The sequence below is a fragment of the Malania oleifera genome, chromosome 6 (assembly GCF_029873635.1).
Source record: "Malania oleifera isolate guangnan ecotype guangnan chromosome 6, ASM2987363v1, whole genome shotgun sequence".
Classification (NCBI taxonomy): domain Eukaryota; kingdom Viridiplantae; phylum Streptophyta; class Magnoliopsida; order Santalales; family Ximeniaceae; genus Malania; species Malania oleifera.
The window spans coordinates 103,042,075-103,058,821 of NC_080422.1; the positions used below are offsets into that span (position 1 = coordinate 103,042,075).

At 36.9% G+C, this 16,747-nt stretch overlaps 1 protein-coding gene across 1 annotated transcript; it reads right to left on the reverse strand.

The window, feature by feature from the left end:
* Positions 1 to 779: 779 nt before the first annotated feature.
* Positions 780 to 2,435, reverse strand: LOC131157250 (pentatricopeptide repeat-containing protein At5g66520-like). Its single transcript, XM_058111241.1, has one exon. It carries the CDS (start codon positions 2,405 to 2,407, stop codon positions 809 to 811), a length of 1,599 nt encoding a protein of 532 aa, XP_057967224.1. The 5' UTR covers positions 2,408 to 2,435; the 3' UTR covers positions 780 to 808.
* Positions 2,436 to 16,747: the final 14,312 nt, after the last annotated feature.

A 16,747-nucleotide genomic window follows, 5' to 3' on the forward strand; every position in this document is an offset into this window, starting at 1 on the left:
AGTTAAGTCATGTAGGACCGTTTTGAACAAGATATTTTACATATTACTTGACAAAATATTAGCATGCAAAGCACCGGTGTTATGCACCAATGCGTAGAAGAGAAAGCTAGAGCCATTTAAATCAATACCACAAAAACAAGAACTCAAATTATTTTTCTTGCAATGCCAAATGACCTTTATCAGAGAAAATGTCAAACCCAAAATATATATATATATATATATATATATATATATATTTAGATACAGATATTTTAAAAGGGCTCTGAATATTGCTAATTTTAGGATAATAATTAATAAATATAGAATGATGATAAACTAAGCCAATACAATCAAACAGTGCTTGTTATAGGAAGAGAGATCAAATTATAACTATGACTACAATCTGAACTTTTAAGCACACCTCTTCTACCAAGACTTCTTTTCTTCAGAACATTTACTAGTGAGGTGCCATCAATGTCTACTGATGTTCTGGCACTTTTGTTGCTCTTAAGCAAGCTAAAATAGTCAAATGTCATCTCCAAGCTAACGCTTACCAGAGGCCCGGAACACGCTATTAATTATTTATTTATACACATGCAGTAACTAGAAGGGAAAAAGAAAAATCTCTGAAATATACCTCATGCATATATATATATATATATATATATAGAGAGAGAGAGAGAGAGAGAGAGAGAGAGAGAGGTTTCTCTTCCTTGTCAATGGATGATCATTCATAATTTATCACCACAAAAAAGAACACAAAATTGCATCAAAACATTCAAGCAACATTAACGACTGGATGGCTTTCAAATAATTTCATTAAGAATTTTCACACAAGTTGCACCAAATCCCTTTTAAGTTCAAAACAATCCTCCAAATTTACAACATTAAATAAAGAATCAAGAATATTACATATTTCGCTTGCCTGTGGATGAGAAAAGTCACCAGCTAGGAACTCTTCAACCATGCCATCCACTTCTATTACACTACAACCGGGTTTCTTGTTCATTCTGGCTTCTGAGATAATTCTTCGTACGCTCTTTGCCTCCATTTCCCATCCAGCTTCCCTATACATATTATATGTCAGCACATGAGTGCCACAATCAGCTACTCTCAAGTTAGCTAGCTTTTTCCAAACTCTGTTCCCAATTTCAACATTTCTATAAGTTCTACAAGCACCTAATAGAGCTCCCCATGCATTAGCATCTCCTTGTCCAAGCCCTCCCATTTTCTCCTCAATAAACTTTTCAGCTTCCTCTAACATGCCTGCTCTAGCCAACAAGTCAACAACACATGCATAATGCTCAGGTTGAGGTTCAACCCTATAAAGACAACCCATTTGTTCAAACAATTTGAGGCCTTCTTTCACTAACCTTACATGCGTGCAAGCACTGAGGACAGCCACAAATGTGGTATCAGTAGGTTGAGTCCCATTTATAGTCATTCTGCGAAATAGCTCAAGAGATGTCATTGCATCTCCACCCATGGAAACCCCAGATATGATAGCATTCCATGCTGCGGCATCCTTATTAGAAATAGCCTCAAAAACCGATAATGCCGTTCCCACACAACCACATTTCGAGTACATGTCAGTCAAAGCAGTGGCCAATATTGGATTTGACTCAAGACTGTGTCGCTTGACATAGGAGTGAACCCATAACCCTTGCATAAGTGCCCCTAGATGAGCACAAGCAGTCAAAACACTCACCAATATAGACTCATTTGGTCTTGTGCCAGCTTCCTGCATCCTTCTAAATAGAAAAAGCACCTCTTTGAAGTCACTCACCCTCGAGTGAGCCGCCATCATTGCACTCCAAGAAATCACGTTTCTCTCAGGCATTTGTTCAAACAAATTTCTCGCATTCTCAACATCCCCCATCTTCCCATACCCATCAACCATCGTCGTCCATAAAACCACATCCCTCTTAGAAGTTTTATCAAACGCCATCCGTGCAGTTTCCATGTCAAGAATAAGCGAGTAATACTCAATCAGTGCACTAACAACAAAAGGGTCGTCTTGAAACCCAAACTTAACAACATGGGCATGAACTAAACGACCGATTTGCATCGAATCAGGCACGAGAATCGAACAAGCTTTAATTAATGGAGGAAAAGTATAGTTATTTGCCGTAAGCCCATATCTTAACATGTCTAAATAGCATAAGACAGCAGGAATCGATGAGTGAGTTTGAACATACCCTCTGATCATGGTGTTGTACATGAAGATGTTGCGGTGAAGAAGATGCTCGAAAACGAAGCGGGCGTAAGGGAAGAAAGAGGCGTTGTTGGATATTGCGGCGACGGAGAGAAGCGGTCCGATGGCAAACGGGTTCTCGGGCAATTGGGATTTGAGGAGATGGGCATGGATTTGCTTCAGTTGGTTTAAGGTTTTGCATTTTTGTGCGAGGGAAATAAGGGGTTTTGACATGGTAGGCAGCCAGGTATTAACGGCTTTTTGAATCAGCTGGGAGCAAGCAATGGCGGGACGTGTCTAGGAAGGGCCCCAGCGAGGATTTAGATCAGTGTGACAATTGTCATCAACCGTATGATGTCCTGACTTTTTTATGGGTAGTCAACACAAATGCAATTGAGGAGTTGCAAGGGCAATAAAAAAAAATGTTTATACCACTTATCATTTAAAATAAATATTTTTATAAAATAAAAAATTAATATTTGACTTGTATTGTAACAAATATATAATATAAAGATTGCTTTGTTAGGACATAGTTATAGGAAGTTATGAACATGAAAAAAGCATAGGTACTAATAGAGGTGTGTTGTAAAACATGTATATTTATGTGGATGACTATGTAGATTATAGATTACAATCTTTGGTATACTCACATAACGCTTCATTATGTGGTTAATTTTTGGGATGCCAATGTATTTGTCTATATAATGATATGTTTTACAACAAAATGAGATAATAAAATGATTAGCAACATTTAGTTCCTGAAAAATTAGACTGTTGAATTTCTATAACTGTAAATTTTTTTTCCTCTTTTATTTCATTTTCAATATGTTATCAGCACGATCAAGTCTCTAATGGTATAGCAAGTTTCGTTGGTATTATTCTAAGGTAAGAATTTTGTTTCCTTTAACATTTGTTATCTATAAAACTTTAGTTTTTCGTCAAAGTATATTTATATGTTAACTATATCTCTTATTTTGAGTACGTGTTCTTAAATATTTTTATGTTGGGATATATGTGAGAATAACATTTCCATTTAATATTTACCTAACTTTGAATTTTTATTTGTTTTCAAAATGACTTTATGATGTCAAATCTCACAAAGTTTGAATTTGTTGCCTTTGATATTTCTGGAAGAAATTATCTACCTTGGGTACTTCATGCTAAGATTCACCTTAATGCTATGAATCTTGGAAGAAAATTTGAAAAAGGGAATCAAACATCCCTGCAGGATCGCACAAAGGCAATAATATTCCTTCAACACCATTTACACGAAGAATTGAAAATTGAGTATCTTACTATTAAGGATGCATTAGTCCTTTGGAACAATTTAAAAGAAATAAATGAACACCAAAAAACAGGAATTCTTCCAAAAGTTCGATATGATTGGATACATTTACGATTGTAAGATTTTAAAACTGTAAGTGAATATAATTCATCATTGTTCAAAATTAGCTCTCAATTGAAGTTATGTAGAGAAAAAATTATCGATAATGATATGTTAGAAAAAACATATTCGACTTTTCATGCTTCGAATGTGCTCCTACAGCAACAATATTGAGAGCGTATATTTACAAAATATTTTAAGCTAATTTCTTATTTACTTGTGGCTGAACAAAATAATGAGCTTTTATTGAAAAATCAACAATCTCGTCCAACTGGCTCAACACCATTCCTTGAAGTGAATGTGGCTTTTTCTCAAAGTCGTGGACGAGGTCGTGGTGGTAAAATGGGTCATGGTAGGAAAAATTATTAGACCCATGATGATTATCCTTCAAAGTTTGAAAGCAAAGGTGCTGAAAAGACTCAAAGGAAATGGGCAAAGAATAAAAAAAGTTATGAACAAAATAACAAAGTGCAAAATAATAACAATATTTGCTATAGGTGTGGAACAAAAAGTCATTGGTTTCGAATATGTCGCACTCCTAAACACCTAGTTGATCTTTACAAGGCATCATTAAAAGAAAAAAGGAAAAATGCTTAAATGAATTTGTCTAAACCCATTGATGCTAAGTATGAGTCTCCTTTGGGTGTTGATTTTGATGTTTCTGATTTTTTTTAGGATCATAGTGGCAAAATTAATCATTTGATAGGAGATGGAAATGTCTATTATTAAATTAACTTCAAGTTTATGTTATTTTGAAAAAATTAACTTATGTAATTTTTTTTTTATTAAAAGTTTTATATATAATATATTTGGTAATATTTTGTTATCTTTCCTAATTTTTAAATTTTACTTTTCATTTACTATATCATACAAAATAAACTTGATAAAATAGAGGATGACATTTGTTTGGTGGATAGTGGCACGACTAACACAATTTTTCGTGTTAAAAAATATTTCTTGCAATTAACATTAGCTGAAATTAATGTTAATACAATATCTGACTCTACAAATGTAATAGAGGGCTCTGGAAGAGTTCACATTATGTTTCCAAATGAAACAAAATTGTATATTGATGATGCCTTGTATTCTAATAGATTCCGAAGAAATCTACTAAGTTTTAAAGATATACATTGCAATGGATATCATGTAGACTAAAAATGAAGGAGATATGAAATATTTTTTTATTACATCTACAGTTTCAAACCAGAAGATCATATTAGAAAAATTTTCAAGTTTTTCATTTAACCTATATTTCACAAAAATAAGAATGGTTGAATCAAATTTTATGCACCTAAAGTGCTTCGAGCCTAGAAGTTTTATACTTTGGCATGATCATCTTGGCCATCCTAGTTCAACTATGATGAGACGAATCATTGAAAATACACATGGACATCCATTAAAGGTTCAAAAAGTTTTTTTACTTGGGGATTATTTTTGTACTTCTTGTGTTCAAGGAAAACTGCTTGTCAGACCTTCTCCATCTAAATTATCTTTAGAGTCTCCATCTTTTCTGCAAAGAATACAAGAAAATATTTATGGTTCAATCCATCCATCTTGCGACCATTTCAATATTTCATGGTATTAATTGATGTTTTCATTCGATGGTCACATGTTTGTTTACTTTCAACTCGTAATGTTGCTTTTGCTAAATTTCTTGCTAAAGTAATAAAGTTAAGATCAAGTTTTCCTTATCATACCATTCAGATTGCCCATTTAGATAAAGCAAGTGAATTTTCTTCAAAAGTATTTTATGACTATTGCATGTCAATAAGAATAAGTGTTAAACATTCTATTGTATATGTTCATACACAAAATGGTTTAGCGGAATCCTTCATTAAGTGTATACAATTTATTGCCAGACCTATGCTTATGCGATCAAAGCTTCCTGCATCTGCTTGGGGTCATGCTATAGTGCATGTTGCGTCTTTGATTAGAATTAGACCAACTGCATTTCACAAGTTTTCACCTTCACAGGTTGTGTTTAACCAACAACCTAATATATCTCATCTTAGAATTTTTGATTGCGTTATATATGTTCCTATTGCACCTGCACAACGAAGTAAGATGGAATCACATCTTCGGCTTGGTATTTATGTTGGTTTTGATTCTCCTTCTATCATTAGATATCTTGAACCACTAGCAGGTGATTTTTTAAGAACAAGATTTCTAGATTTTTAATTTGATGAATCAGTTTTCCCGTCATTAGGAGAAGAAAAAGGTAAAAGATTAAAAACACAAGAAATTTGTTGGAACATACCAACTTTGTCTAATCTTGATACACGCACAAATCAATGTGAACTTGAAGTACAAAGAACAATTCATTTGCAGAATGCTACAAATCAATTGCCAAATGTTTTTACAGACACCAAAAGGGTCACTCAATCACATGTTATAGCCGCAAATATTCCTGCTAGATTGCTTGTTTCCGAAGAACACCCAATGGGAATAGCAGCTAATGAATCTAAAGTGCGCCAGAAGTGTGGTAGACCAATTGGTGTAAATGATACTGTTCCTCGAAAGAAAAAAGAAATGAATAAAAGTGACACTCCAAAAGAGTTCATTAACACTCAAGAAGAGGTTAAAAGAAATATAGATTAACAATCCCATATTTCCAAAGAAGCAACATCAAAAGTGGTTTCGGTAACAGAAAATTATGAGATCTCATTAAAATTTGGAAATATGCGAAGAAGAAATGAAGTTATTGTTGACAATTTGTTTGCATATGCGATTGTTTTAGAAATTATTAATGATAATGAGCCTGAGCCTCAAATTGTAGAAGAATGTCGATATCAAAATGATTGGCCAAAATGAAAAGAAGTAATATAGGTTGAGTTAGACTCATTAGCCAAACATAAGGTATTTGGACCAGTAGTCTAAACACATGAGCATGTCAAACCTTTTGGGTCGCCCCGTAAGGATAGTGTAAGTGGCATCGCTCTGCCCAATTAAAGTGAGCACTTAGTGAATCCTTGAGCTGCTGGCTTAAGGCAGGGACGTAGGCTAGTTTGGTTTAACCTCGATTACAAATTTGGTGTTCTTTCTTTTCCCTATACTCTTTACATTTCAGTATGTGCATGTTTATTTTTAAATTTATTGTGCATGGTTTAAATATTTGCATATTCTTAATACCTGTGAAATTGGTGAATGCTTAGAAAGACCCTAAGTTGTACTAGACTGATTGTGATTTGAAGTCAACCTAGGAAGAAATTTTTAAATTCCCAATTCACCCCCCCCCCCTTGGGTATACACCATTCCTATCAATTGGTATCAGAGTTTGGTTGCAATAAGTTTAACCGTGTTTGCATAAAGATTGCAATGGCTCTTCTTCGGTGTATCCTTTTTTTGAGGGTCAATCCTTTGCAAATCCTCCACTACATTTATTGTGTAGATTTTGCCATTTGAAAATTGAAAAAGAGTATCTTTATAAAATCATTTGATTGGAGGTCTTTGGAAAAGTTTTTGTCAAATGAATTTTATCCCAATGAAAATGTTTTTAAAAGCATAGTTTCCCAAGCCTGAAAATGAATTGAATGAGCATGACATAATTTTAATGTATATATTTTTAATGTCATGCATATTTTATATTGTGCCTTAGCTACTAATGTTTTCGAAAAGTTCATGACTTGTAGTAGTGTAATGTCACGTACTCGTCATGTGGGGCCCAGGGTGTTATGAGACCAATCTGGTGTCTCTGATACCATTCACGCAGTAGAACTAATTAAACAACCTCAAACAAAATACCAGAGTTCTATATACATATATAAACAAACACATAAAAGAGTATACCAAATCTTCCATATTACATAACGAGGAAAAATTGAACATAAAAATTTTATGTAAGCTTGTTCTTTTATCTACTTACAACTAAACCCCACCCCTTTCTAAGCTTGATCACCTAAAGGACCTGAAAAGGAGAAGAATTCGACGGGGTGACACACCTCTCAGTAAGGAAGAAAAAGCTATAAATAGTGTGTGGCAGAGAGTTTACTACATACCAAAAGTAATTATTTGATCATCAATAACATAGAAGCTGAGAAGTCACATCACTAATAATCACACTGTCATATGATATTATATACACAATCATAGTTGCTTTTACTGATAATTCCCAAGAATAAGGAAGATTACCCACTCATACAAGTAACTTCTTTATGCTCTAGCAATAATACCAAGGCACTCACCTTACTCAGTAAGCCCTCGGGTTATGTATCCAGGTAATGTCTCCGAGAAGAGGGAAGTTAATCTGCCCATACAAGTAACTTCCCTCTGCTCTGGTATCAACAAAAAATTATCAGGGCACTCGCCTTCCTCAGCAAGCCCTTGGGTGGAGAATTCTACTTTATCATAAATACTTATGTACTTATAGTTACACCTTACTCAGTAAGCCCTCGGGTTATGTATCCAGGTAATGTCTCCGAGAAGAGGGAAGTTAATCTGCCCATACAAGTAACTTCCCTCTGCTCTGGTATCAACAAAAAATTATCAGGGCACTCGCTTTCCTCAGCAAGCCCTTGGGTGGAGAATTCTACTTTATCATAAATACTTATGTACTTATAGTTACACATATCCTGTAACGACCCAGAAAATAATGGTATTTAAATAATAAAGAGGGAGAGAAAATGGAAACATGAACAGAAGGAGGTCGTAGACTTTATCGACCAGTACAGGGGTTCGTCGACGAACGCATAAGGAAATTCGTCGACGAAGCTGCGTATCGTCGACGAGAAAATATCGAGCGATGGTTTTGGGCTGCTCTGAATTTTGTCGACGAAGGGCAAGGTTCGTCGACGAATTTACTGAAGGACTCATCGACGAGGTTACGTATATCGTCGACGAATCTGGCCCTATAAATAGTGCAAAGTCGGATTTTTAACCCATTTTGAGTTCTCTCTCTCTCTTTCCTACGGTCTCTCTCCCTTCTCTCTTCGATTTCAGCCCCGCCAATCACCAGATCGACGATCCGAAGCCACCACGACACTCCTGATGAAGTTCTCTGCAAGTTTGCCAGAGCGGATCATTGTTGAAACGAAGTTGGATTTCATCCCAAATTCAGGGTAAGGCCTTTTAGTCCATATTTGGCCTTCTGACCGTTATAGGAAATGATATAAGCAAAGAAATACTGATATTTTGTTCTGATAAATATTGTTTTCAGGGTGTTATGTAGGAGGCCCTACGGGTGTCAGGCTAGTATACCATAGGGGCTTTCTAGTAGTCAGGTAAGGGAAATATGCTATGCTAGGAATTTTTGAAATATTATATAGTTTATTAAATTATGAAAATTATGTATTAAAGTATGGTGTGGCTTGAGAATATGAATATAGTACGAATCATAATTTTATGAATTTCAATAGCATGATTATTCGAATCTCAGTACCATGATTATACGAATTTCAATACTATGATTATGCAGTTATCAGTGTTATGATTATACAGTTCTCAGTATTATGACGTATGAATTACAGCTACAGTTTATGCAGCATCATGATTATTACAGTTATTTCAGAATCATGGTAAATCAGATAGTGCTATATAAAGATATATTATATAATATCAGACCCTGTTGGACTATGCAGTTACAGAGCACGGTACCGTTGTTACAGATATTATGTTATGTTATGAGTGCAACCACCTATTTAGATAATACATGGTAGTAGGTCGATCACCAAGGCCCTTGATGTGGATAAGCTCCCCATCAGATATGGGTTGAGGTGGGCAGATCAGACCGATAGAGTATAGTGATTTACCCTGGTCGGCCAACCAGTGTAAATCCCGCCTACGAGCCACACAACCTTGTCATGAGGGGTTAAATCAAAACACACAGTTATCCATAGGGAAAGTTTTCAGTTACTATTACGTATATAAAGATTTACAGAAACAAGGAACATATTATATACACTAGAAGTATTTTGAATAGTAACCTACAATACTATTATGTTAAGCAACATGGAAAGGGGTGGTGGATTTTATCATTTTAACTGTATTTACATATTCAGTTATACATGATTATATGAAAACAGATTTTCATAATATTGTAACTCATTTGCCACACACTAGTAATAGTATATTTCGTCTTACTGAGCATTGGCTCATCCCAGTGTTGAATCATTTTTCAGGTGATCCAAATAGGCGAGCAGACCAGGCTCGCAGATAGAGGGGCTTCAGTAGTGCCCTGTCAGTGAAGTGAGTATTGTGGAGGATTTTTGTATATCCTAGCATAGTTGAGGGTATTTTGGGGAACATATATATATGCATATTTTGGGAAACATGTTAGTACTCTGGTATTGTATTACATATATTTACATATGGCTATGTTTATTTGATTTATGCTTCTGGCTGCTTAAGTTTATGGTTGGGTTTATCCCAATATGGTATCAGAGCATGTTAAATGTCATAAAAAAAATATGGAAATTAAGCAGGTCGTTACATATCCAATGCCATCATTTTATAGAGATCCACATATATACACATACAACAACAAATCCACACAGGATACACATATATTTCATGCACACCCACAAAGGATCCATAAACACACAAGTGATACAGTCCACATCAGACTCTCATCCATACAAAACACACGGTCCACACAGGACTGGTCCACACCGAACTAACATCACACAAGTTAAACGATCCACACAGGACTATCAACCACACAGATTACTACACAAGCTTCTCAACCACACATGTTACAAATTCACACGTACAATCCCATTCATAGTAAATCGGTAAAACAACTCCTCATTCCACTGTCAATGTTTTACCCCCATAATATAAATTTTCATATAATGACCTCCTCATACCACTGCCAACGTTATATGGCGATTTATATCAGTTACGATATAATGACCTCCTCATACCACTGCCAACGCTATATCGCAATTTACATGAACCATAAAACATCACACATCCATTGCATACCAATCACCCAAACACATCAACAAATTTACCATAGTATTCACAATCCAACAATACCCACAGCTGAATAGTATTCACAACCAAACAAAATCTATAACCCAATCAGTAGCCACATGCGAACAACAGTCATAATAAAGCAGTACTCGCAACCATTTATTTATGAAAATTATTTTCATACCACACGAATTTTCCTAATTATAAAATATAATCAAAATCATTATTTTTCAAAGGCTTAATTGATCAGATAAATCAAATATATATATATATATATATATTGTTTGTATACTTGAAATTAACCCATTTAAAATTAATAAAAAGCTACTATAACGTTTTCCCCTTACCTGGTGTAACGACCTGCTTAATTTCCACTTATATTTTTTTTTCCTTAAATAATACAAATCGGTATAATAAACCCAGTAGATCATAATCCACCTGGACCCATGGGTACCAGGGATAAAATAAAAACACATAATGGAAGCCTAAGCAGTATGAAACATAAAATCATCATATCATAAACACAAAACCATCCATCACAATACCAGAGTTACTACATCCATTACATATCTATACGCATCCCAAAAAGAAAGTCCTAAGGACATTTCCCACAAAATTCAACTATCTCCCCCAAAACTTACCCTTCAAAGAGGGCAGATCAATAGCACTATATTAGCGGAGCTTTACCCGCTCTCCTATCAAGGGCTCTTGAAATGTTTATGAAATTTGGGGTGAGACACCTCTCAGTAAGGGAAATAAACTAATACTAGTGTGTGGTAACATGAGCATTTTTGTGTTATACATATAATCATATACATAAACATAACCAGTAAAACTGTATATCTCATTTCTAGGAAAAACATGTATAATCAAAGCATAGAAGAATATACAGGATTCTCATAGCATAGATCATCTCATATAAATATAATACGAAAACAAACCTGGTAGGTTAGCTGGTTGTTGTTATGTATTACCCCCACATGACTGGGTTGTGTGGTTCGAAGGCGAGACCTGACAATGGTTGGCCGACCACTACCAAGTCAAAAATACAATCTATAAGTTTGATAGGTCTACCAGACCTCGTTCGTACACCAGGGGCGCTCACACTTCTTAAAACCACATCAACCATCCAACCTCACGCCACTCCGTACAACAGCGTTAACAAAAATATCATGATAGATCATGAACACATAGCATCGGTACCGTGCAAGTGCTAACCTAAACCAAGCCAACCAGGTTCTGATAACATATAACATATAATGAAACTGTGATACATGGATATTTCATACCATTAATTACCAAATTAATATCATCATATCATTTTGCATATATACGTATATCATGAAAATCATCGGTCCGTATGCCGGTATTTCATATTTTACTATAGCTCAGCCCGTACGCTGACAAATCATATCCACAGCACGGCCCGTACACTAGCAATACATATAAAAATTCTCGGCCTATACGCCAGTTTTATTATAAAAATCCACATCATTATCATATTCCCAAAAAAACAATATTTCATTATAAATTCTACTCATGTCACACGAAACAGGTTTTATACATATTTAAACATATCATCTTTTACATCAGTATTTCCCAAACATAAAGCATATATAAATATATATTTATTTTCCTGAAATCAGATGCTGTAATAACATACATACATTTTCATAAAATAACTAACTTAGTTTATCCCTTTACCTGATTCTTAAAAAGCCCCTAGGAAAAACAGTCCTACACTCGTAGGGTTCCCCGATCAATACCCTAAAAATAACATTCCCCAGAACTAAAATTCAGTATTTCTACGCGTACTACGCTTTCTACAACTGTCAAATAGCCAAATATTGAGTAAAAAATCTTCTTGATTTGGGATGAATTCCGAACTCAAACCACTAACGATCCACTCTAGCAGATAAGTAGAGAACTTCCCCAAGAGTGTTGTGATGGCTTCCAATCGTCAATCCGGTGAAGAATAGACCCAAAAAAGTAGAGAGAAGGCTGGGGAACCGAAGGGAGAGAGAAGGGAGGATTTTGCGCCAAAATTCTATCAAAAATCCCGTTTAGAGCTATTTATACTGCGGCCTTTGTCGATGAACCATGTCACCTCATCGACGAGGTCATGATTGAAGTTCGTCGACGAACTCTGTTTCTCATTGACAAAATTCAGGAATGAGAGGTTTGCACTTCGGTATTTTCTCATCGACGAAACGTAACGCAAAGCATTCATCGACGAGGCCTGCTGCCTCTATCTTTATCCCTTCCAATTTCTATTTCCTCCCTCTCTAATATTATTTAGATATTATAATTATTCGAGTCACTACATTCTCCCCTCCCTATAAAATTTCGTCCTCGAAATTTACTATTCAAGTAAATTATCATCCATTAAAAGAAAAATTGTCTACTTATTTTATTATTTACCCTCACTTATGGTGGAGGAATTCCGTGGTAACATTCCAAGTTCTGGAAGATTACATATACAAAATAAAATTCTCCCAAAACTAAAATACCACTTACTACTTAAATTATAACATGTACCTGCAAAAGAAACATTACCTAACTACTTATATTTTACCCGATTAAACTTCTTGGAATAAGTGCGGATACTTCTACTTCATCTGCTCCTCAGATTCTCAAGAAGCATCTTCAATTGTATGATTCCTCCACAAAACTTTTACCTAAGGAATCTCCTTGTTACGTAACTCCTGTATTTTCCTATCCGGAATCTGTACTGATACCTTCTCATATACCTATGAATCACTGAGCTCTTGTAAGAACCCGAACCGCAATATATGAATTTAATTAATTAATATAGGGACAAATTGGGAATTTAGTAGGCTTTGTCGACGAAGCTAGAGTTCGTCGACGAAGTCCATGCACTGCTCGTCGACAAAATTCAGAGGCGCATTGACTAGGAGAAGTTGAGAGATTTCAAGAAACTGGGAATCTCAGGTTCGTCGACGAGATCACCGTATCATCGACGAGCTTTCTATATGACCTCGTCGACAAGGGCAGACGGGTCAAGGGCTATAAAAAGGAATTTTCATTACTTCTTAGCTAAGAAATCTAAATATCCTCTTTCTATCTCTCTAGAAACTCACGATACACTCCCTCTCTCTAGATTTCTTTGCCGTTCATCATCTGATTCGATGATCTGAAGTTACTATGAGGATCGTGGAAAGATTCTCCACAAGTTCTACGGATCAAATTTTCAGTTCGGCCATTTTCATGTTTTGGCGTAAAATCGAGGTAAGGCTCAGTTTTCAATTCTGATCTAGTAGTTTTGTAGAGAACAGTGTTGTGAGTATTTTCTATACTAGGATTTGTGGGTTTTGGAACTTGGTTCACTGTTTAGGTGCCTTGGAGTTTGAGATTTGTTATTTGGGGGAAAGGTCAGGCAAATTGTGTTTATATCGGTTATTTTTGAAATCGAATTCGGTAGAACTGTGGTTCACAGTCCTGTGTGTGTTTTAACTACTCATTTGGGGGGATCTAACGGGTAAAACTATAGGTTTTTCATGATTATAGGTTTGGGAAAAAGGAGACGACGGGCTGCATCCTTGGTTTTGTTGAAACCCGTATGTATATGATGATTTATACTGTGTTATAAGGATGGTTGTGCCTTGACTTGTTTAAACTATATGTTTTTGGAAAACCATGATTTTAGATTACCAAATGAGTGTGGTTTGTTCGGTTATATGAGCATGCATAATTGTGTTTTGTTGAAATGCAAGTAGGAACGAGGTTCCGAATTTGTTCCAAGTACTGAGAGTGTCCGACTCTATATCTGTGGGCATATGAAATCATTAGGCCATGTTTGGCAAGAGTTTTCAGATCTATATCCGAGGGCGTGAGCCTTACCGGCTGATCACCAAAGGGTGTGGATCCACCAGTTTGCGCCGGTACGATGCCATAGGAGTCTAGGACTAGCCATGTGTCGGTGGCGCCATGTTTCACGAGTTGACTACGGTCCAACACTGTATGTCACAAGCCTAATTTGGGCCAAAGGGTGTGACAACACCGGGATTTTTTGATCATGTGTGTGTACGTGTATGCACTGTTGTGAAATTAGTACTAGAACTGCATTTAACGTCCTTGTGTTGGGAGCGTAGTGGCCGGTATACTGCGGGTAGCGCTTGGGTAAGTGCTAGGACTTATGTTTCACGAGTTGTTGTTTTGAGATATGTTGGGCAATCGGTTGTACATTGTATGATGGATTCTTTACTCTGTTTGTGTATAGACTCTGGTATGGTACCATGTTTGTATAGAATAACCTTTTTTCGCTGCATATATTCTGTTTTGTATGGATGTGTATAGGGTGCTTGGGAATCCCACGGGATCGAACCCTCATCCATTTTCCTGTATTTTGGATGTTTGTTTCATACAGGGATAGGTTAGATTACATTTTCACCCTCGGATACCATTTTCGGGTTTGGTGCGTAACAGCTTGGTATCAGAGCTAACTAGGTTGTTAGGTCTTATAGACTTGGTTAGGCTTAGCTGTGAGTACATACCAGAGTATAAGATGTTGGATGTGGGTAAAGTTGGTTGAGTATTTTTTTGTTGCTAGACCAAGACTTGTCGGCGGTATTTCGTGTTTTTCCTAAAATGACGATTTCCGTAAAAGCAGGGCAGACCATTGATGACTTTCTAGTTGGTGTCATAGGATAGACCTGGACCTGGTAGGGAGTAGTTAACATGATTGGGGATAGATAATTGTGTTAACTGTACATCTGGATGTGTTATAGGAGTATTGATAGAACTCTACTTTGTTTTCAGATTGGAGTCCAAGGGTAACTACTTGGGAAGTGACTCCGAGGAGACCGCGAGTGATGAGTCTCCTACTGTGCCTCGAGGATTGATGAGGTAGGTGCTACAAGAGATTAGGCGCAGTGTCAGGAGATGCGACCGCTCTCTTACTGCTACGGGGTGCACCATTTTGAGGTTCACACCCATGCATCCTCCAACGTTCCCTGGGGGACACGACCCGATGATAGTAGAGGATTGGGTTGAGAAGACTGAGAGGATTCTGGAGGTTTTACACTGCATGGATAGGCAGCGAGTCCTCTATGCTACCTTCTAGCTATCTAGGGAGGTGGGTCGATGGTGGACTACCGTGAGTCTACAGGAAAAGCAGAGAGTCAGCGTTTCTGAGATGACGTGGAGTCGTTTCAAGGAAGTGTTCTTTGACAAATACTTCCCAGCTTCTATACGTGATGCTAAGGCGGATGATTTTTCTACTCTAACTCAGGGGAGTATGACGGTGTAGGGATATGCGGCTCGGTATATAGAGCTATCCCGATTTGCACCGTGTTTGATTTCTAACGAGTACGAGAAGACTCAAAGATTTAAGAAGGACCTAAGGAAGGACATCCACAGATTGATGGGTATGCTTCAGATCCGCAAGTTCTCGATTTTGGTGGATAAAGCCACTGTTATTGAGACTGGTACTCGAGAGGACGAGGTGGATCAGGAGCTGAAGAAGAGGTCAGCACCTTCTAGTTCTCAATCTAGATCTCATCAGGGATCATGGAAGAAGAAGAGCAAGGGCTCGAGTTACCATTAAAATACCAAGCGCAAGGGGTCTCAAGGGGACCAGGTTAGTGGTCGTTGTACCAGATGCCATAGATGGCACGAGGGTGAGTGCCGGCCATTTGGGGGTAACTACTACAACTATGGCCAATCAGGTCACATGTTTCGCAATTGTCGTGCACCAAAGCGAGACGTTCCTGCATCCAGTGTGAACCAGGGGAGCAATCAGACACCTAGGGGAACCATGTAGGCGAATACAGCTTTGGCCAAAGTCTTTTCTCTTACTCTTGCAAATACTGAGCATGCAGGGAACGTAGTGATGGGTACCTTATCATTGCTTTCAAATAAGATTTAAGTTTTATTTGATTTGGGTGCAACCCATTCTTTTGTATCCATGAGTTTTATTAAATGGTGTGGGGTTGAGACACAAGTCATAAACGAGGTGTTATCTGTTACTACACCATATGGGAGTATATCATTCTGTAGGAGGATGTTGGAAGACTACCCAGTAGTAGTTCCAGGGAAGCTGTTACCGGCGAACCTTATAGTATACGACATGTTGGGGTTCGATGTTATTCTGGGGATGGATTGGTTGTTCTCTAGTTATGCTGTGATTCATTGTCGTAGGAAGGTCGTAGTGTTCAAACCTCCTAAGGAGCAAGAGTACGACTTTTTAGGATCATGTGTGCGTTCGACGAGGAGATTACTCTTGGACGGATGTCAAGTTTACCTAGCTTGTGTGAAGGAAC